Source organism: Cololabis saira, chromosome 9 (assembly GCF_033807715.1).
Source record: "Cololabis saira isolate AMF1-May2022 chromosome 9, fColSai1.1, whole genome shotgun sequence".
NCBI lineage: Eukaryota > Metazoa > Chordata > Actinopteri > Beloniformes > Belonidae > Cololabis > Cololabis saira.
In genome coordinates this window covers 16,321,470-16,345,262 of record NC_084595.1, presented here as the reverse complement: position 1 = coordinate 16,345,262, position 23,793 = coordinate 16,321,470, and the positions used below count along the sequence as shown (strand labels likewise).

Here is a 23,793-nt window from a genome sequence, read left to right as displayed (position 1 = left end):
ATCAAATGCAAAATAAACAGATCCAGGTTGTCCCCTATTTTTATTTTATTCTTATTTTATCATTTAGTACTTAAACAGAGCAGTTCTCTTTGAGGTGGCTTGAACAATCAACTAATAATAGTGGACCTGATTAGACTATACTCTTACTTCTTACTTTCTTTTTATGGCTTAAAGAATAAAATGTTTATGTTTTAAGTGACCTACGATCTTCCTCTCGGTAGCAGGGTGTCCATCACGCTGCGTTGAAGAAGATGACACATAGCCTACGTTTCGTTCGGTTTTCAGTCACCGTTGTAAATTAACTGTTATTAATTTACCTCCACTGTAACACTGCTGTGCGCATACGCAGATCACCACAAACAACTCACTTTGCATGACACAGCCCACACTCCGCACCCCACCTGACCCATAGCGGTTTTCACATTAGCAGCGCTGTCGCGCAAAATTACGTGGATCAGTTGCTTGTTGATAAACCATTTAAAGACGGTTTAAAGACATTTAACACAACAACAAGGAGCACTGGGTGATAAAATGGGGAAAAAACCGGGATAAAAATATAAAAAAAAAATAAAAATAAAAAATAATTCCATCATCTGTTTGATGCACTGATCAAAATAATGGGAATAAAATACATATACGATCCCTGATTGGGATGCAACTCCGATTTCGATCAAGTCTGAAACAATGTGATCGGGCCCGATTTCCGATCACGTGATCGGATCGGGACATCCCTAGTCGTCTGTGTTTTTATTTGTCCCCTAGAACCAACGTGAAACAAATTAGTGGACTTGATGCTGGCCTTTTGCAGTACTCATCCTTTCACACTCGCCGCAACCCGCCATGCGAATGCTGAAGTGAGTCTGGACCCGTGTTTATGGACGGTAACAACCATCCCTGCGGTACAACTTAAAAGATGTTGTGGTGATTCAACCTGCCGCCGTGTGATCTGACTGAGACAGAAAGGCAGAAATAAAACGCTGGAAAATACTCAGAGAGAACCTAGTCAAAGGAAAAGAGTCCCGTGGTGGAAATGCAGCGCACGTCAGGCTCAGAATCGGGCAGAAAATCTGCTTCTCGTAGCTCACTCTGGTAAAACGGCAAGCGACCGCATCAAAGAGCATTTCCAGAGAAGTTAATCCGTCCCTCACAGCTGAGGAGGATTTGTGCCGGACATTATATCGGTTTCTGGGTCAAACCTTAAGAATCGGCGAGGAAGCAGGGAACATCACAAAGAGCGCATTAGCATGTGTGTACAGCAACAGGGACCGTCTTTAATCATGAACGGCTGCTCTCTCTCCGTGACCGGTAATGCTCATCATAACTGAGTCTGCAGCCGGCCCTCATCCTCGGGGGAATGTCGGTGCATTCCAGTAGGAGGAACACTTAATTAAAGCATGATAAAATATCACTCCGAGACTCCGAGGGGGGGCTTCATTCTCCCGACAATGGCAAGCTAGCAAGAAAATAAAACAAAGGATTACCCACGACTGCAGGAGATCACAGATAACTTCTTTAAAGGGTTTAATTAAGAACACACCCAAAAAATAGAGCTTTTTTCCCGTAAACCAATCGCAGCGGAGCGGACAAGCGAAACACCTGATAGCATCTACGCCCACGACATCTTCAAAGAATTTCATAGGCAAATACGAGCAGTGTGACTTCACAGACATTCGTGTCCCATGATATGAAACCTGACTGTAGATTATAACTCTGGCAGGCAGCTTCTCAGACGGGGATTAGGCCTCGGCCGAGACCGAAAATCAAGAGATCCACCCCGGATAACCCACATCTGGGGAGCTGGGGCCAGATCTTCACACTGAAAGTGGCCAGACGAGGCTCCAATATGCAATCGTTTAAGCACATCATCTCAAACTAGCATTAATACCAAAAGTAAAGCCTCCTTTAATGCAGCTAATCTCATTCAGGTGTCTTAAATCCCAGCGGCGGCGTGTCAAAACAAAGAAAGTATGCATGACTCAGCAAATCCTAGAGGGTACCCCAAATGCATGTCGTCTCGCAGGCCCACATACGATTCTGGTGAAGTCAGAACAGCATAATCTACACCGGGTTTCCAGAGCTTTGCATTCGTCAAATGTGGCGTGTCCCGGCAAATTAGCCGACAGGTTCCTTACCTTTCCCAGGACGGTGAGGCAGCTGGGATCCAGCTCCGGCTGTTCCAGCTTCACCACTCCCACCCAGCCGTACTCGTACAGGTCCTCTTCGTCATTATTATTACATAGTCCCAACGGGTGCATCTGCAAAGAGGACACAGCTGATGGTTAAAAAAGGAGCAGAGACTTTCTTCAAAAGGACATCTTTTATATTTCAGATTCAGATTCAGGGGGGAGGTTCCCTCTGGGAAATTGACATCTCCATCTCACTCACTCAGCACTGTCATATACAGATAAAACACCCAAAAAATCAAACACCCATATAAAAAATAAAAAGATGCAATAAATAGAATTATATGAATAGAGAAGAAATAAATGTTTTGAAAATATTGCACACACAAGTTATTGCACTGTCCTGGTTTGTTGTCCCTCTGTTCTTAAATAAACACAAACTTTTTCCATACTTGACCAACCCAAGAAATCCGAGATACCGGAGCCCTGTCCCTTTGCTTCATGGTTCAAGTCTGCATGTTTGGTACTCATGCCCCGCGCCAACCATTTAACGCCTGCCTCGCGTCAGGAACTACAGTAAGACCTTCTGCAGTTCCTCTGCCGACCACTAGAGGCTGGCTGCCACAGCAAGTCAATCTCCCCTGAGTGGACACGTGAAAGGGGATACTCTGCTGGCAGCTCTTCAGATACCGGCTAAAGGAGCCGCTAGCCAAAGCTGACTTTGATTGAAACGCGGTGGGCATGTCCCAGTCGGCGTACAGCCATCGTTCACATTTTTCTTTTCTTAAAACTAGTCTGGTTGCAGGTTTGCCTATATAACCGCGTCGCTGATTGGTGGCACGCCTATCAAATGGCATCCAGAGGCAGGTAATTTGGCACCTGTTGGTGGTGCCACCTGAACCAGAAGAACCAGAGGAACCAGAACAAATCTTTGCATCAAAAAAAAAAAAAGGAGAAGAATGGCAGGCCAGCATTAAAGGACAGCTAACCAGCCTCCTCATGCTTATATCCACCTAACTTATATAACAATAATAACAATAATAATAATAATAATAATAATAATAATAATAATAATAATAACAATAATAACAATAATAATAATAATAATAATAATAATAATAATGTTATTTAGCAGTATGAGTACAGTGTGTGAATATTTATAAATACAGGTTAAATGATCAGTGAATGTAGGACTAAATAAGTTTACACTTCTTCCTACTCCTTTTTTGGCACATGTAAATTAAGATAAGTTTTAAAGGATGAAATTCTTTGTTTTTTTTTTGTTTTGTTTTCTTAAACTTCTCATGAAGTGTTGTTTTTTTTACATGTTCAAAAATAAAATCAATAAAACTTGAGGTCATTGATTGATTTGTTATTTTATTTCAAACATAAGCACAATAAATAAATAAATAAATAAATAAATAAATAAATAAAAACAGCAGAACAATAAATCAACAACATAAAAAAGAACAATAATAGTCACTAAATAATAAATGTAATCTCAGAGGTTTTGTTAAAACTACACTAAACTGTGTTTTTTGGGGTGGGGGGTCTAATATGGCTCCCTTAATCTCCAAAGGTGTGCGACTGTGGGAAGCATAGTCACGTACCCTCTAGTGTTCGTACGTCAGCTCCCCAGACATGATGCCTCATGTCTGACAGCTTTGACTTTGCACTTCAGTGAGGTGGTAAGTAGGAGGTTTTTCACCTGCCGGGAACTGAGCTCCTCTCCCCCGAGCTCACAACCCGTAGCTTCTGAGAAAATAAACTAACTCTGGCATTTTATGAACGACTTGCCACCTTCTTCGTCCACGTCCTGAAACAAAACAGCTGAAGCGGATAAAATATGTATTAACAGAGGACCCGACCTGAGCCCTCGGAGAGCCGGAGCTGCTCAGTGAACGTAAGATTAGTGCGACTTCAAGGATCTGCTGATGATGTGGATTTTTACTGAATCTCCCGCCTGCTCCGAGTGAAAAAAGTTGATGCCATTTCTGTCATGCTGTCTTGTCTCATCTGGTTAGAAGCTGGACGATGATGTCTCACACCGAAGGACACTTGACACAGCCGAACAGGCTTTCCTCAGATGTCCTCTTATTACACTTAATGCCATTAAATTGGGCCGCTTCCCTGCCAAACATTTCTGCAGAGCCAGCGCCTAGAAGATGGCTTAGAAGAGGATTAAAGGGAGAAAAAAAGGGTTGCAGACATGACAAACGCTGTCTCAGTCCTCGGATCGTCAACTAGAGAGAGGCAGGGCGGCCTTTCAAACTAACGAACGCATTTATCGGAACGCGTTCTCGTGTTATGAGTTGTCTTAACTGTGGGAAGATGGCGAGGAAGACAGCTGAGCGTGAAGTGTTGGCGTGAAATGGGGATGAAAGGAAAAGGCTTTGAATTTCTTCAGCAAGACAAACAACTAATCAGAGATTTGATCACAGATCTGATCGCAGATCTGGCGGATGTGCTGAAGGTGTCTGCGAGGCAGGATGGGAGATAGCAGAGCAGACAAAGAGAAACACAAAGCAGAAAGACTAAAGAATAAAGCAGAAAGAATATCAGGAAGCAGGAGAAGCAACTGTGCCGGTGAGCCGGGACGAAGCGCTGATCTGCTCAAACAAGTCTGGATTAAAACTGTAACCGTGTGGAGTCCCCAAATCCCGGATCAATCCCACACCCTGGCAACGGTGCAAAGACAAGCGTCTGTATTAGCATTAGAAACGGGCCCAAGTGACCTGCAGGCCACTTATCCTATTAGCCCAATGACCACAGCACCCCAATCAGCGCTGCTGACCCCTCACCTTTGATCCCCACTTCATCACGTTGGCTGCAGGTTAGCCATGCAGCAGGCCGGCTGAATGGATCGTCAGAAAGCGCCTAATAACTGCAGCGCCACATGGTTGAGGGGGGTCACGCCCCCGACCTGAAGCGGTTTTCTGCTGGAGCTTAGCGGCTGAGGGGGTCAAATGCAGATCAGGTGGCCTTTGGAGGAGTCAGGGGGAAGGAATGTAGGCGGCGTGTGTTGTGAGCTCCAGCAGGTAGCATCTTTTCTTTCCGCCTCAAGGGTGAAATCTGATGAAGATGCATCAGCTCTGACAGGGGGAATCTAATAACAGCACATGCTTTTAGGGCATTAAAGTTAAAATAATCGAGGGTTAGGGGATGCCGCCGATGCACCTGCAAGAATACAAATTCTGCAGATTGCATCTATTAAGATTAAGAAAAATATATCATCCATAAATAATCCCCTGGAGACCTCCCACGCAGAGGCTGAAGTGAGTCTGATGAAACATGAAAGATTAAGTTCCAACGCTCAATTACAAGCCTTTGAAATAAATGGATCGGTGCTGTAATCAGTACTGGAGTTGAGGGGGGATGAGGGGGGATGGCATCCCCCCTGAAATAAAAACGGTCCAAATCATCCCCCCTGTAAAACTGTCATCCCTCCTTTCCATCCCTAATGTCATTTCATCAATGAATGTGGTTTTACTGCTATTTCAACATTTAGAGTCATCACCAGAAAAATAACTGATTTGACAATTTTCACCTGTTTCAAGTAAATTTCCACTTGAAATAAGTAGGAAAAATCTGCCAGTGGGACAAGATTTATCTTCTTATTAAGAGCAATAAAATCTTGTTCCACTGAGAGATTTTTCTACTTATTTTAAGTGAAAATCTACTTGAAACAGGTGAAAATTGTTGTTTTTTCCAGTGATGAGTCTTGTTTTAAGTGCAATGAGATTTTTTTACTAAAATTATACCTTTTAACTAGAAATAAGACAAATATTCTTGTTAAGATTTTCAGTTTTTGCAGTGATCCATTTTACTTATCCTGTGAAGGACAGAGTCATATTGATAAGTTCAGAAAACAGTTTTTTATTTTTGTGTTTTGATGTTTTTGATGTAAGCCCAGTGGATATTTAAAGCTTACAGAAGGCTGCATTTAACTGCTGCTATGTCATTCCTGCAGTATTTCTGAAGGTGTTTTGGTCAGTGCTATTATTTGTAATATATTATATTATTTGTAATCAGCACAAATTATCTGTCCCCATATGATAAAATCCACCATCCCCCCTGTTTTTTTTTTACAACTCGACTACTGGCTGTAATAGAGCAAAGAATAACAGAGTCGGGCATCCCAAATCAGGGCTTCTCCCTCTGAAAGGGCCTTTTACGCAAATCCACAGGATGCAGCTTGATGGTCTAACCATTTCACAAGTTCATACCGACTTTACTCAGAGCAGCTTCTTCTCAATATACGTTAAGAGAGAAGGAGGCCTTCAAAGCATCAAAGGAAGCCAGAACCGAAAGACAGAGCACAACTTCGTCTGGTTTCTACTCAACCTGCACACATCTCATCCCATCACAGATGCCCACGAGAGACGCTCCATGAAGGCCGCAGAAGATGGAAAGCCTGTGTGGGAGGATCGGAAGAGCAGTGTTTCAGCCTCTGAAAGCCTCTGGGTCTCTGTGGGCCTAAACGAGGTCCAGGAAGTGCAGCGCCGCTCGCTGTGTGATTGTGACCTCTCTCTCCGGCTTTCCTAACAGCTTGGATGGCGGTGGGGAGCCCCGCCTGCGCCCCTGGGTCCCGACACAAACACAAGGCCATTGTGCACGAGCTCCCGCGCTCCAAATGGGACAGTGTTGTTGTTGTTGACCGCGGTGTTATTTTAGAGGCTGGCCGTTGCGGCCATTATGTCCACCGCGGGGATCTTTCTGCTCTGTCAGAGGCTGGCGTAGGCGTTGATGGATGGGGAGCATAAAAAGGCGCCCAGTGTGGATGAGAGTTGGTGATCTGGTGAAGTAGGTCAACACTTCTGATCACGCGCTGCAGGGAGATGAGCGCATATGCAAACGTGCCCTCGCACACAAGACAACAGACTGTTCCCTCTTGTGCTCCAACGGCTAGCGTTCCCCGCTACAGGCCCCAAATCAGGCTCAACCCGCCCAGACGGAAACACCCGGTGGTTCCACGCTGCGCCCAGAGTTCTGGGTGGAGGGCATCTGGCGCCCCCTAAGTGCCATGAGGAGGCGGCTCCGGCCGGCCCCCGCCAGCCCCCGCCGGCCCGGCCCCTGGGAGAGGCCGCCTTTCACATGAATATCCCGTTACACAGACCACACTCTCAATGAATTCCTGGCAGGGATTTGGACGCCACCTGTCACTCAAAGCTAGCCACTCCCCCAGTGGGCTTCACACCCCCTTCTGGAAAACCACCTGTGGAGAAAGTAGTTGTTGATGTCTGATGCTTTACGGTCCAAAACAGCCTCTGCAGCATGTTGTTGCTGAGTTGGAGTTGACTTTCCTTTCTCTTTTTTTTTTTTTATCAATACATCAGCACAGCATTTCTTTAAATATATTCTATAAACCTAAATTTAAGTACTACGTGTTTCCAGGGAGCCGACGGGAACTGTGAGATTTTGAAGTAGCAGATAAAATGACAAAAAAAGGCCTTTATGGTCAATAAAGTGCCCTGATGATTGCAGAACCACTAAAGCCTCTCCCTATCACCACCCGTGAATCCACAACCACCCCCCCACCCCGACTCCCCCCAGACCCGGCTCTCAAAGGAAATCAAAATGCAAGTCACACCATGCAAAGCAATTCTTCTCCGCCTGCCTGTGACACAATTCGCTGAGCCTTTGATCACACAACAACCACTTCTACTGCCCCCCCATCTCCCTCCCCTCCTCCTGCCACACCCCCTTGTCCTTGCTCCCCTGAAATCATTGCTGGCCCTGGATACATACCCCCCCCCCTTTCCCAACGAGATCTCCAAAGCGCCCCCACCCCCCCCCCCGCCCGTACAGTACAAACACTCATAGTGCTGCACTGTGAGTGTTTGTACTGTACCTCCCTCAAAGATCTGCTTTATCTTGCACTTAATCAACAGAAGCCGTATTGGTTCACATAAAAACCGACAACCCCCCCGCGCCTCTTCAATCGAAGCGTCTTAGCGTTGTTATTAGTGCATGAAAAACCCTCACAGCCAAAGGTTGCTTTGGTTGTGATGAAGCTGAAGTTTCAAATTGAAGTTCCACTCGTGCGTTTAGGAAAGCCTTATCAACCTGGACGTGGGAATTTGGTGAATTACTCTACTCGAGTTTATCTGATCTATACAAGATGCAACGGTGGGTTACATATACACTCAAGGAAAGACTATCAAACGTTTACAGAGATGTGGCAACCCTATTTGGCATATACAGTATGGACACATTGTCACCCTCTATGATGGACGGGTTGTAGATTTATAAGCTTTTTTGCTGTCAGCGCTTACTGTTGTCTATCTTGCCTCTCAACCTCATTTATTTGTTATTTATGTTTTCTCTCTCTCTTTTTTTTTTTTTTTTTGGGGGGGGGCAGGTTGGGGAGGGTTTTGAAGTTTTGTGTTTGTGTGTTCATGTATATACCTTGAAAAAATGCTGAAAATAAAATAATCTAAAAAAAAAAGATGCAACGGTGGGCTTGGACGCCATTTCTGAACAGTATTGGACTGGAAACTGACTTCCAGGACTCTGCGGCATGTGAGACGCACCGAGGTCGAGCCCTCGTCTCCACCATCAAAGCTGTTTTGTTGACTTAAGTTCACGCCAGCTGCTGAAATTTTTCACAAGATGGTCTTTGTTGAGCTCCCTGAGCGATTAACCCCAACGTTCGCTTCTTTAATATCTTTCTGAAGCAAAGCTGGTTCTTATTTCATATGCACACAACATCTGAAAGAAGAAGAAGAAGAAGAACCTGGGTAACCCGGTGGATAACCTGGTGGGTAACCCGGTGGTTTCTCTCTCTCACCAGCAAACCCAATCACCCCGCTGAAGATGGATATTAGAGGATATGATCCCACTGGCCGCAAGATCTATACCGTAGCTAATAATCACTCGCATCTGTGATGATACCATCCGTCATTAGGTCTATAAAACTTTAAACCTAGCGAGCAGTACCCATCCCAGACCATCTGACGGTACTTCACATCACCGTCACAGTCCCAACACGCTAAACACGCCGCTTTGTTCCAGACTCAACACATCGTGAAGGATTTATCACGCCAGGGAAGCGACCAGGTCATGAGCCAGGCCTGACCGCCATGTCTCCCACCATCTGTCTGAAAGGGATGTCGCGTCATGGGTGTTTGGGTGTGCATGTGGTTCTGTTGGTTCACAGGATAAGTCATCGTGGGACAGCAAGACTATAGTAAGACGGTAGTAAGCACAGGCAGTCTGACGCTGCTGCAGTCGCCGGTTTATCATTGATAACGTTCAGCTAATGCAACCATACCCCTGCAGGGCCACGCAGCCCAGATCCTGCAGGACGAGAGGTGCACGGCGTGTAGCATGTGGAAGATTCATTGTTGCTGGACTTGACGTTATTGTGTGACTTGCATATATTCCTGCGTTATCATTTGCATCGTTCTGTAATTACCCCAACCAACCGACCGTGGGCTACGGTGGCAGCGCTGTAGCTCCCAGTGCCAAGTTTCCTTTCGTTTAGTTCCTACGTGTAGCTCAGAAATAGCAAAGGAGCAAACAGAGTATATTTTACGGGAATTGCAGTTGATAAATGTTTATCATCAGTCAATAAACATAACTTAAAACATTTATAATACTTGGAAGCTTGAAATATTCATCGTCTACAGCAGTTCCAGAGTCCATAAAATGGTGTTACGACCAGTTTTGTGCTCGAGGGGGTCTTGTGAGTAAGACTGGCATCATAATTGAAATTAAAAAAAGGAAAAAGCCAGAAATGTACTTTTACTTAAATACAAGGACAAAAGCCGGCCAGTCCTGGTGATGGCTGCACACAAGCACTCACAAACATTGGCATTTCTGTACCTTTGCAATCAGCAAGGTCAAGTGAAGGATTCATTTTTCCTTTTCTGTTCTCAAGGAATGATTCTTCAAGTTCTCGTTCTTCCTCCGGGCCCTCTGAGTCAAACTTTGCTCATGAGCTCAAATTCTCCGAACATAATGTATTAAAGGCATCAGAAGAAGTGAGCGTTAATCCAACAGGTGACCCCGGAGCAAATAAATGAACAGAAGGATGTGCAGCCAGCAAAGACGCTCTTGGGCCTTGGGAGGTTCAGCTTCTGGGGCCGGTTTGGCTGTGAATGCTGGCGAGACCTTGGTAGGAGCTTCTACAGCGTCATTGACATTGTAAACTAATTCCTTTCATATCACAGAATAGCAGGAGGTCGCGAAACAAAACCGTTCATTTGGGAGCTTCATCGTCCAACAGAGGTTCAGACCACAAAAATCCCCAGAAACAGTTTCATAAATTGGAATGTGAGCTTTTTATACGGGGCGTATACGTGCAAACTGCCGAAGCTCACTTTCTTGATGGCTCTCTGGCCCTTTTTCCCAGCACTGGAAATAACTTCAAAGAGGGCTGGTAGCCTTGAGGAGAGAGGAAGCTGGATCCGGTTACAGAGCAGCAGCTGGGAGGGCCCTACAGGTGGGGCCGGCGCTCCACTCCTCCGGTAACACTATCAGGGATCCCTCTGCTTCACTTCTCAAATAATGAAGACTTCCTCTCTTTTGTCCCCTCCCCTGGGACTGAAAGGAACAATCACCAAAGCCAGCTGGGCATCCAACTTTTAGTTTGGAGAAAAACAGACCAACTGAAGGTCGGTGTGCGAAACAAAGACGGGTGTAAATGTCTCGGAGCGCCACTTTAACTGGCCGTCGTCACAGAAATGCAGTCCAGGGTATCCCCTAAGCAAGCAAACCTGGCTCGTCATCATCGCTCTCCCAGACGCCTCTTCCTCCCTGCCCCCTCCTTAACCTTCCCTGAAAATCACCTCCACGCCATCTTCTTAGCAGCAGCAGAGCAAACCAGTGTGGCAGTCCGGGTGTGAGCGGGGGACACCTTATACCATGTAAATGTCCTGACATGCAGAACAAGTCACCGGGGCTGACAGCTTTAACACAGAGCAGGACGCCGAGCTTGTGACTCTATTAACTCTCTGCGAGTGCATCCTGAAACTGTCAATGGCGCGTGTTGTGTGCACGGACGCGCACTCCAAAACAAAACAAAAACGTTTCTCTGGTGTCACTTTCCGCTCTCCAGTCCTTAAAACCCAGAGTGGCAGGAACAAAGGACGGGCCGACAGAGTTCAGGGGTCAACGCTGGGCTGGGTGCCACCGGTTTTTTGTTGTTTTTTTTGGGGTGGGTGGGAGTGGAAACAACTGCATCGGCCTCCGAACACGCTGCAGCATCACAAAGATGAAGTACTAACAGCATGCGCACTCGTGCCAGTCAGCATCAAGGTGCCACCGGGAATTAATTAACACAACCAACAGAGACACAAGCAGCAGGAAACGGGGCTCGAACTGCAGGCTCATGCTTCATCACCCCCCCCCCACACAACTATGAGGCATCTTTACGTTGCAAATAATCCACAACAACTCCGCCACGCTCGCTTCACGTCAAAGAGAAATGACAAAGACGGAGCATCTGCATCTTTGTACGACCGATTAATAATTCAGGACTGCAGGTTTTCAGTCGCTGTTGAAGTGCTAAATCAGGCGTTTTAAAGGTTCGGCCTGGGTCCAGCGTCAGCGCCGCTCCAACGTCAGTCGCATGACCCGCTCATCCTTTCAAACAAAAGTCAATGTCACTTCATAATGAGCTGTGATTAATGCCGCCGGAGCACGGCCGGGAGGCCGGGCGCGCATACCTGGCGCAAGTGTCGGAGGGCTGAGGGGTTGAGGTTGCTAAAAGTGGACCGAGGGGAGGATCGCAGTAATCAACACCTACGCTCTGAGCGGCCTTTGATGCTGCGCGGCGTCTTTGATGGCCCCTGCCACGGAGGAATGCTGCTCCCCCCTCCTTCCACCTCGAAAGCCCCCAAAGCTGAGGAATGCGGTGCAAGCTGCTGTTGCTCGGCCCGCTGGAATGGGATTAGGCCATAGGCCCATACCGCCCCTTCCTCTCCTCCACCCCTCCCTCATCCCTCCTAAAAGGACGACCATGAGCCAGCGCCTTCCTGAAAGCTTGGAGCAACTGCTTCATTCGGCACATCCACATGGTCGAGCTGGAGGTCTGCATCGGTTAATTGATGAGTTGCATAAAAGCCCCAATAGTTTCTAAGTTGTTGGGTTGTTTCATACAACTTTATCAGGCCTGACCTCTGCTTCAGCGTCGGACCGACCGCCACGCCTTACAATGACATGCTCCCGTTTCCATTGATAATTTTTAATCTGGGTATGAATCTGGATTGATTCATTTGTCAGGTGAAGTTGCTAAATGAGTTTAAAGCTTCCTGAAGTCGGTTTTCTCAGGATAAAAAGGTGAAACTTCCTCGAGTCCAGTTGCATCATTTCACATCTCTGATAGTCGTATATTCCAGCGGCGCTTGTCCTATAGGGAGGCTTGTTGCTACACAGGAGCCTGAATCATCCATTTGTAGGGTGCTAGTGTCATTCATTTGTTCATTTCTTTAATCTCCAATCCTCTTCAGGGTCCTACAGTGGGTGGAGCCAAACCCATCTGTCATCAGGCTAGAGGTGGGGTGAAACCTGCATGTTTTGGGATTGTAGATGGAGGCAGGAGCACATGGAGGAAGCCCAAACCAGCCCTCAGTCAGGGGTCATCCTGAATGTAATCAAGTACAACCGAATATCGTGAAGGTGTTGCTTATGTCAGGCTTAAGCCTTGGTGGGTGTGAATCTACGTACATCTGGGCAGACGACTGGGGCAGGAGGGACCGCAGATGTTTTATCCATCATTCTACCGTGAAGGGGCGCCTCTACACCCAGATGTTGATCTCTTAACACAGAGTTTCTGTCATCGTCGTCTACTGAGAGAATTCACCTGAGTGACATTACATGTGATGCCATCGGCTCAGTTGTTTCCAGGCAACGAAGCACAACACCGCAGCAATTTTCTTTATGTAAAGAAAATAGGCTTAATATGTGTACAACAAATTTATGCAAAGTTTAATTCAAAATATTTCAATTTGATCTTCTTTCCCCTCTTTACTGCGAGTTAAATCATCATATCTCCTGAATGGGGAACGACTCCGGCTGCAAGAGTAAGTAGGAAGTTCTGACTTCAGCAGTCTCCGTGTAAAAGTTTCATTCTCGAGTCCAACCTTTAATCCCAACTGGACTTGGAGCGCATGTGCAGGTGGCCTGTAATGATCTGGCGTGCTGGCACCCAATCAAATGCTGCACCTAAACCCTGCTCCCAGATATTACTGAGAGGGATGGAAACACTTCAAGATGACCAGCTGCCAACCATGCACACCAGCCCCGGCGTATCAAAGAGGAGAGCCGGAATTGAAATCAGAGTGAGGGCTCATGGGGCGTGTGTGTTAATGTGTGTGTGTGTGTGTGTGTGTGTGTGTGTGTGTGTGTGTGTGTGTGTGTGTGTGTGTGTGTGTGTGTGTGTGTGTGTGTGAGAGAGAGAGCGAGAGAGAGCTTCCGTGGGAGATGACTGTTGTAATCCTGACACTCTCAAAGGAGAGACAGACGGGGCTTTCTGCAAAAGGTCAGGTTCATTTTGTCCTCACAGACACTTAATGTAGTGAATGACCTTCCCCACGACAACTGCATAAACAAGCCGTTTTGGCCGGGCATGCCCTCGTCCGTCAGGGCCCGGCCCGGCCTAGCCAACCTGGGTGCTGGCGTGCACCGCACAACGTGTTTGCTGAGGATTGCAGCTTCCTGCCAGCAAGAGCTGGGAGGAATGTGTTCTTGACTTACTGTACATACACATGTTCACACACTTAAATGAATGTGTACCCCCCCCCCCCCCATCCCCCACCAGCCCCAACCCTCCGCCTCCTCCTCTCCTCTTGTGGACACAGGGTTGTGGGAGGGAGGGAGGCAAGGTGGAGCAGAAGGCAACACAAGTGCCGGTTTCAGATTTCAGCCGCCTTTGACTTGTTTTCTTTAGGAAACACTTACCGGGGGCTCCAACCAAACCAGAGGAAGTGCTCACCTGCATCACTTCCGGGTCGGACGGCTAAGGTCACGCTGTGCTAGGAGGAAGGAGGTGAGGAGCCGGGGAGGTATTAAAGCCCATGTGGAAGCCTTTAAGTGTCACCGGTAATTAACTTCACGATTTTGTTTCAAAATGCTCTAATCTTTAAAGAAAACAGGGAGGACTCGGGGCAGAGTGGGGGGGGGGGGGCTTTCCTCGTCAAAACTGGCTCAAATAGAATCAGTCTTTGACAGCTTCCCAAGTCATTTCTTGGCTCGCTTGCGTTTGCTTTTTGTTCCGTTCTCCCGTCTTTCTTGTGCCGCTCTTGTTTCTGTGAATGGCTGCGTGATCACCTTTCACGACAGCCGAGAGGAGGAGGAAACAGGAGGAGAGCGCGAGCCAGAAGCTCAAGGCCCTCCGAGAAGGTAACCATATTCCAGAATGAAAAGAAAACGTGACTAAATAAAGCTGGCGCCATCTCTGAGCGTTACGGGAAATGCAAAAATAGATTAAAAAAAAAGGACTTTTTACACAATAAATAGGCAGTTTTCTGTTCCTAAAAACAGAAACTCTCTCAACTGACAATTATTATCATTTCATTGCAGATCTACGGATGCGATTAGTTCACATGATGAAGGTACAGTTTAGACAGATACTTAATTGGTGCACACAGTGATTTATTTAAGAACCTGTCAAACCGAAGAGCTTTTAGAGACACAGAGTATTTTTTTTCATGTTGAAATATAAGTTTCAAATAAATTTGAAGGAATATTTATTCACTTTTAGGAATCATCTAAATCTCGTGATGTGAACCTTCTAAACCAACTGGAAAGAAACAGGACGTTTGGGACCAAGTCAGTTCCAGGGGCGGGTATTGCCACGGACCTCAGGATACACATCACGATATGATAAAATATTGTGATATCCAAATCTTTCGATATATTGCGATGTTATACAAAGTTGGATGAAAATTGTAAAAGTCATTATACATCTTAAAATCCGAGTTGCACGTAACCCGGTGTTTGCACTTCAGTACAATGTCGTTCAAATGATCCATGCTGTTTTATTGTAACTATACAAGCTAAAGTTACAACATATTGGCATATATTTTTCATATTATTTACACAATATAAAATCAACATTAACAATATTATTTAAGCCCATGTATACAATAAAGTCGGACTGGATTTACAACCCATCTGGAACAGGGTTTATTATTTGAAAAAGATAAAATATCGATATATAATCGGCCGGCAAAGTACCTCAATATATTGCCCTATCGATATCTTTGCCCAGCCCTAGTCAGTTACCAAAAACCATCATCAGCAACAGCTATGAGATGAAGCCGTCTCACGGTGCTGCAGAAGCAACCAGGACACAAGACAGTAATGAACGAAGGAAGAGAAGGAAAAGAAAACAAGACAGTAACCGAGCCAGAAACCAAACAAGAGTCAATCACAGACAATGTGGTAAAAGCACCTGAGCCTCCACGCCTCTAGGGGGCCCCTCTGAGCTACACACTGCAGCAGTGCAGTGATATCAAAGTGGAGCTTTCAGCCTTAAACCTCAGAGGACAGGTGGTCCCGGATTTTAAAAACTGAAGTATAATTGTGGATCGATAAGAACTTCCAGTTAAATCTAGTGACAAAAGTGCTGATTGCAACCAAATAAGCGCTCACTTCACCTTCCCCTTGAGGTGAGCACTAAATAATTCGTCTTGCTACCTCAAAAGAAACAGACATTCTTGTTTTCACATCCCAAATATTCAATTCAAAGCGTTTAAGGTTTGAGGCCTATAGGATGAATAACACAGGAACATTTCCATATCACAAATGCGTTTTCAGTGGCAACAAAATACTGAGTTAGTGACATCTTAAATTAATTGGCTAATAACAGGGATCGTAGGTTTCTGTCCCTATACGGATCTCACTTTGATGATGTGCCAAGGAGGAGGAGAGCAACCCTTTCCAGGCTTTACGTCGACTTCAAAGTCAATTAATCTTTGCTGTAAAACAAACTCATGCTGTTACATAAACAAAAAAAAGAAGAGACATTTCTATTTAATAATATTTCATCTAAAGTCTTCATTTCGGGCACATGAGAGGAGCCTTGAGAACACGGGGAGCTGCGAAGCGAGAGCCGTGCCGAGGGCACCGGGATGGATCAGTGGGTAGATCCATCCCACCTCTGAACTTGAAAGCAGCAGTCGTCCCCGCATGTATTTTCTGCCTCTCCCCGTGCTCACTCTGACCAGTGATCGGGTTAGACAAGTCCCTCTATTCAGAGCTACACAGCAATACTGATATCCCCGAGGAGAGGGAGGAGGTGGAGAAGAAGAAGGAGGGGGGGGGGGGCGAAAAAATCCCATCTGAGAGATTAACTCGCAGCACCCAACCGAGCCGGAGCTGGGTTCACTGGCTCACTCAGTCCTATCTTACCTTAGTCTCCTTTTCTAAACCAAAGCATGTCTTTGATACTCCACTAAGAAGGAATCTGGAGGCGTAACAGGTTTCTTTTGTGCTTTGCACTGTGTACGCCAAGGCTGGGATTTCTTTTCTTCACCCACCCCTCCCTCCCTCCCTCCCTCCCTCCCTCCTTCCCCTCCTCCTTTACTTCTCTCCCTCGTCCCTCCAGCTTCATCTTCTGCTTCCCTTCCCCCATCCCAAACACAACATGAGTGAATCCTCCGTTTCCGAAATCGCCGTCGTAAAACTTTTTCTGCCGTCCAAAAAAACAAAACGATCCCTTTGTGCTCTTTCAGACGTGCACTTTCCGTGCATCAAAGCAAGGCACGCAGCTCTGGGTTTCGACCATGAGAGGTGGGATTCTGGACAGACACAGTGGTGGTGGGGATGGGGGGTGGCTTTCGGGTGAGGTTTGACTCCCCTCGGAGATTTTCTTAAACCCATTACATCAGCTTTTTTCTGCTTCACGGCTCCAAGTCCGGGGCTATTGTGAGGGTCGAAAATTACCTAAATTGACATTCAGAGTGGTTGTGGTTGGTTAATTGTGGCCGAGCATGTCTAGCATAAATAAAGCAAGAATCAAAAAGGGACCTGTTCCTTCAAGGCCTTCACGGCGTCTGCTTCGTAGCCACGGCATGTAAAAGTGGTCGTGCCTGAAATCACGCAAGTTTCATCGAAAATGCCTTGCAGGGCCGAGAAGAGCAGACTGGAGGGGGAAGTGTGAAATAAGTAATGATGCCGCAGTCCTGCTAAGCTCGACCCACACAGTCTAATCAAAAAGGTTTCACAATGGCGGCGGCGCCCCCCCCCCCCCCCAAAAAAAAAAAATGAAAGAAGAATATAAAAAAAGAAGAAATTCAAAATCAAAAGAGGCCACTTGCTGGTGCTGAGCAAACTGACCGGCCAGACTGTCAAAAGCTAGCGGGAACGTCAAAGGCGCTGCTGATCTCTCTCTTTCTCCCCTGTGGTGATCAAACACTGGTTCGTTCCCCGGAAGAGGTCGAGGAGAGGGAGGGAGAAGAAGTAAACGGGAGCTTTGGTGCACCGTAGGAAGCTGGCCACCAGCAGAATAACCAAGCTGTGCGCACAAAACAGCAAGCTTTCTTTCTGTTCCACAGCGAGGGGGAGAAAAAGAAGAAGAAGTGTAGGCAGAGGAGGGAAGAGTGGCGGGGCAAACAGCGAGGGGTAAGGGCTCAAAGGGGCCTGGTTGCCCAGGAGAGGGGAACCCATCCCTCCAGTAATGTCCACATCACTATCTGGCTGTGGGCCGGGCCCCATAGAGGTGCGCTTTCAGTCCACTTGGAGGGCGGCGGCGGCGGCGGCGGCGGCGGCGTGGCACGCCAGTGAAAGGGATGGCCGCAACCTCAAAGAGCAGCTGGACTCAACTTGGAGAAGCTCGGTGTGCGAGCACGAGCTCGAGATGAAGCACGACTGTGTTACCTGGAGCACCTGAATGGTGGCCCAATGAGGTGCAACTGGTTGCATTTCCCTTCGGTAAAACCCCATTTTAATCCAAATGGATGGTTTATTATGAAAATGGCTCGTTTCGGTGCAGCCAACTTAATTTTTGTAAACAAGACTCATCTTTCACTTTAAGTGAGCTAAAAAGTTCAGTTTTCAGCGCCGATCATTTGACTTCCAGAATTTGTTTTACATTTAAACAAACAAAAAAAATATCACCTGCAGGTCAACATCAATAAAATCTATTACGCCTCACTTTTACAATCGTTGACAAAGTGGACATACACCTCAAGCCTTTATTCCCCACAAGTTAGGTTCCCATAGCGATCCAGCCGCAACCACCTTCTGGGAGCTAGAACAATCTGGTATGTACACAAACAACCTCCACCCTCACTCACCGTGCCTCCGCACACACCAATAAATGGGGGGTGGGGCCGCAGTGGCCATCGGACAAACAGTGTTTTTTGGACCTCTGCCGAGCGGGGCTATTGTGCAGATGAGCAGTAAAGCGAAAGAGAAGGGTCGGGGAGGGGCGGTGGCGGCCTTGAGGCTGCTTCAATGCAAGTTTCATCGGCGGGTGGAAGGAAAGAAAGGAAGAAAGAAAGAAAAAAAGAGAAAGAAAGGTGCCAACATGAGGCCTGGTCAAACTGGTGGAAAGAACAGCGGCAGGTGTCTGCAGGTGAATAAGAAAATACAGTATGTGTGGGGTGTTATCTTCGGTGGTCTTCTACTCACCCGGGATCTACAATTCCTCCCCTAATTCCTTCCATGTTACTTCCTTCTTGGTGCCATCATGGTATGTGCTGGGGGATACATACAGATAAGGCTTCTGCTGCCACAAGTCAACCAGATCTGCTTCTTTGTTTTAATTTTACTCATTTGGTTATGATCTAGGGCCAAAACCACATATTTGGATATCTGGGTATTCATCCTTTGCCCAGTCTCAAGCAGGCATTGACTCTCATGCATTGGCTGCCACAGCAGTCACCTGCAATAAAATTTCAGTTCACCTTCTCCGTTAAAAGAAAAGCAACATGCATGAAAGACCTTCGCTATGTGGCAACATTTGAAGTTGGAGCTGGAAATCGGGGGCCGAACAGCCTTGGAGCATCATCGATTCAACATAATCAGCTGTGTGGACAATAGTTGGCAATGGTAAAAACAACAAGCACGAATAATACTGCTATAGTCGCGGCGGGATTGCTAATATTTTTGCAGCACTAAGGAGTCCAGGTGTGAAATGAAAAGAGGTACGCCCTGCTGTGCAATTTCATTTTCATTTTGTAGAAGTGTTTTAATTTATACTGAAATAATTGCTTGGCTATCATCACCGCTAGCGGGAGTTCTGGGGTCGACCCCCGATCCTCAGCCCCCCCAACGGTCGTTATTTCCATTACACTTTAGCTCCACCAGGTGCCAACCATCTAACTTCCAGGTTGAGGCTCACGCAGAACTAAGATTCGTTGCTGTTCCTTGCAGTTGGTTAAAAAAACGTTTAGTTCTCAATCGTTTCATTTCACATCCATGACATTCATGGTTGTTATACCACATCATAAGCAATAAATGTACTAATATGACTGATTGGCAGTCAGCTCAGCCAATCCCCACTTGTTATCACTTCCTTATTCATTATCGTTATGTTACCGCCCTTCGCGAAGCAACTATTCGTTTGTGCGAACCCCAAAAAAAAAATTGTATCCGGCGGTAAAAGTCTGACGGCAGCTCTGCAAATATTTCAAGCGGGGTTCGGCTGAAACAGAGCAAAGCTAACTGATTGACATGCATTGGGCATGTTTCCGTCAGCTTGCTGAGCCAACATGGCTGCGCTCTGTATGAATGAAAACAGGCTTCAAAATCGGTCTTCAGAAACCAATGGGTCACTTGACCAAATGCTCCATCCATTGCTATATACAGTCTTTGGGTGCCACAGAAGAACCGTTGACCAAGCAAATGACATTGCAGACCACGTTGTGGCAGTATTGTATCTTTTTTGCTGTTTTAAAGAAGCCAACAGCATAAAAGGAGACTAAAAAGAAGACTGCAGAAAAAGAAGAGGGATAAGAAGAAACAAGTAGACAGGGAGAGTGATGTTTCCTGCATTTTTGTCTGCTCTTTCTTAGCATACGCCACAGCAGTAGTAATTTAGATCAAAAGAATCAAACTCGCGGAGGAACCCACAAGGTTCCTGAAGGCCTATTTTGCAGGGGCGTTCCAGGTAATGTGGACGTGCATCAGAAAATCCAACTTCACAAAACCTGCTTGAAACCCCTGCTAGTGCAAACCCAGCAATCATGTACACTGATATATCAGACACTTTTATCCTGGTACCACACACATCAAACTGAAAAGTACGGGTCCCTCTTTCTGACGGTCCAGATGCTAGTTATAAACTGGCCCAGTTTGTTAAAAGACAGCACAGCAGACATGAAAGCTGAAGTAATGCAACAGCAAGCCAGCGGGTCGTAGATGAGTCATAGCTCGCCTCTACTACTGATGAGGCATCCACCAATTTCTCAGGGGAAAAAGAAACACCAGCAGGAAATCTGATTTCATTCTTGGTATGCTCTCAGCAGGTGGGATATTACACAAGCCCTGAATAAATTCCTCTCAAACACACAGGGTTATTTTCTTCTTCTTTACTCTAAATCTTCTCGTTAAGGCTCTTGGATCGTATGTCTTACTAGTCACCTTTGAGCCACATAAACAGGAGGTCTGGGTGTGGATCTATATCATCCAAGTCTACACACTGCCTGGGGACAAAGTCTGAGGATTTCATACATCCCACGATGGAATAGGAAACACTTCAGATTCTGTCACTTGAGTAATTATTGATTTTCAGGGCTTCAAAGGAATTTGCGAAGTGACTTCCATCACAAATGTATTAAAAATAATGCCTTCCGTGCATTTAGCAGGCACGTACTCAAACCACCTTGCAAGTGAGGATACATTGTGGAGCAATGTTTTAGGGTTTAGTATCTTACCCAAGAACACTTTCTCCACATTTTTCATTTAATATTTATTCAAGAGCTAATCTGTGACTGGAAACATGTAACCCACTCTGTCAACAGCAACATGACATTAATGGTAATTACGGGCAAAGAAAAACAAACTAAATTAGACCACAGTCCTTTTATCACTTCACCCCTTGCACAGTCTGCATCTTCCCAAAAATGCATGCATGTGCTCAAGGCAACAGAACGTTTGTCCTTCTCCAGCAGGAGCAAACTAAATAATCTGCAATAGGGTGAGAGGGAGGGAAAAGAAAGTTTTAATTGGTGTGGAAATAATTCCATTACCATATAGCTAGTATATAAAGGGCGATTTGTTCTTTTGATCACTCTGGAGAGTATTTATGAAGTCACTGTGGGATCAGCCTGGGCCCAGGGGCAAGGCCAGCCACCAGAATTCCTCTGAACATTTGTTTAGCAGCAGGCCAAGTGCAGAACGGTGCACAAACACAGTATTGTTCTAGCCCATCTCACTGGTCGCGCTACCAGTGGTTCAAGCTGACGAAGCCCGAAAGAGAGAGGGGGGAAAGAGAGTTTGGAGGGGGAAGAGTTGAGGGTTGGGAGTTAGCAGACCTTAGGGAAAACCACCGCTCAGGAGTTAAACATCAAACCAAAAGCTTTTCCTCTCAGCAATGTTCACAGGGGGCTTTGAATAGGTAATAGCCAACATCTAAAGATCGGGACGTTTCACAGTTGAGAGGACTGTTCCTTCACTCAGCGGTCAGACCTCTTTTTCCCCCCTAACTCGACCACCTCTTTGGACTCTACTTTGTTTTTATTACAACTGAAGCCAATGAGCTCAACACATCCATGTATCTGTGAAAGAGGTTCATCTGCCCCCGGAATCCAGGACAGCAGCGTTTTTTTGATTTTATTGGAAAGAAGGAACAACTTTACCAACTTCGACCTTCTGATGTTTTACCACCCTCTAGTTCAGGGGTGCTCACACTTTTTCCAGCATGAGAGCTACTTATAAAATGATCAAGTCAAAATGATCTATCACCTACTACAAAAAATGCAAAACATATATTTATTTATAAATATATTGGGGATTCTTTATATTGCATGAGCCAATATTGCACAACACAACACAATTAACTATGTTCACTCAAAAAACTAAGGATCTTACCAAGAAATGTTCTTATTTCTAACCTAAAAATGCCATTACACCTGATATCAGACATAACTTAAAAGGTTAGGTGTTTTTCCCACGTGTTTCAATTGAACTTTCATTTGTGTCAAGCAAATTTGAAGTTCTAGTTAAGTTTTAAGTTAGAGTTTTGGCAGTGTTCAAAATAAAATGATGAGCCCTGCTGTATTGGAGCACATTAGACACCAGTGCTGCTTGTTTTATCCATGAATGACTACGGACGTAAAATTGAAAACTACCCAGTTAGCTTTATTACGTTTTTATTTTCCTGACATTTTCTGCCTTTTCTTTTAGTTAAAACTGTAGCGGGAACAGAGGTTTATGTACCGGGTAAAGGCTGATTTATGGTTCTGCGTTACAACAACGCAGAATGGTGCGCGTCGCTGCGTACCCTACGCCGTAGGCTACGGCGTAGCCGTGGCAACGCCAGCCGGACCGGCGCTCTCCGCCCTCGCCGGAGAGCGGCGTAGACTCTGCGTCGATTTAACGCGGAACAATAATTTTGGCTTTAGAGGGGGAACATAGGAGAACGGACCAGAAGAATATAGCGTGGATTAAAAATAAAAGTTAAGCACTGAACTACATGTGTCTCCCGTCTGAGCCATTGCAGACTGCCTGAGCACGGCATGTTACAAAACAAACATATCCGCCGCCTCTTTCTTCCCCCTTTAACGTGCGCAGCGCATGGATGTACGGCGCAGCGTCAACGCGTTGTGTCGCATTAAATGTAGTCCGGGCGTAATACGAGGATTTGAGCTGGTGAAATTTAACGAAAAAAAAAAAGAAATTAAAAGATTCCTCGAGGCAGAGAAAATTCCTCTATCATTTTTTGTAATCGAATTATTCGAGGAATCATTTCAGCCCTAGAAAAAACCAAAGGCTGAAAACTGGATGTAACTCGCTTGTTAGTTAGTTAGCACTTAGCGCAGTTGTTTGCTCATGCGCAGCGACCTATGACCTCAGACAAAATTCAGATGTCATCTGATTGGCTGCCCTGTATATCAATCAAAAGACGGGATGGATGATAGGTTGACGTCAATTTTTTTAATGTCACGCGATCTACCAATAATACCTTTGCGATCGACTGGTAGATCGCGATCGACGTATTGAGCACCCCTGCTCTAGTTGCTACATGTCATCTCATGTGTAGTAGTGGGGAGGCAACATTAGGAAGTAAGGGGTGTTACGGTACAGGCATTCATACTGAACCGTTTTGGAACAGGGCCATCGGTACGGTGCAACTGTGTACCGATCCGAATACAATGTTTAACAGTAGCTAGTGTACAGGATGTTTTATGTGCAGAGCAACTTTAAATCCGAGTTCCCACATGGACATCTTAAGTGGCGGACTGGAAGTTTGTAGTCGGCACTGGGCTCCCACCTGCTAGCATCATGGTTAATGCAAACAAGAAGGCAGAGTTTGAAGACCCTCCTTTATCTTTAAGGGCTCCTGTTCGGGAACACTTCGGTTTCCCGGTGAAAAACAACAACAGACAAAGACAACACGCCAAGCCTCATAACGCCTTTGAAATCTCGCAAATGTGAATATCGCTGCTGCAAGTAAAAAGAAACCAGCACTGTGTGTGTCCACGCAGCAACCTATGGCATCTAAACAGGCTTTTGCCAGTAATTCAGATCAGGCTGAAGCTATAACTAACGCTGTTGG

General features: G+C 45.9%; 1 protein-coding gene across 2 annotated transcripts in view; it reads right to left on the bottom strand.

Annotated features, from left to right (window-relative positions):
• Positions 1 to 23,793, bottom strand: part of znrf3 (zinc and ring finger 3) — an 81,742-nt gene that overhangs the window by 39,966 nt on the left and 17,983 nt on the right. For both annotated transcript variants that reach the window (XM_061730557.1, XM_061730556.1), the window contains exon 2: positions 2,133 to 2,255. In XM_061730557.1, the coding sequence (XP_061586541.1) occupies positions 2,133 to 2,255 (123 nt within the window). The remainder of the gene's footprint in view (positions 1 to 2,132; positions 2,256 to 23,793) is intronic.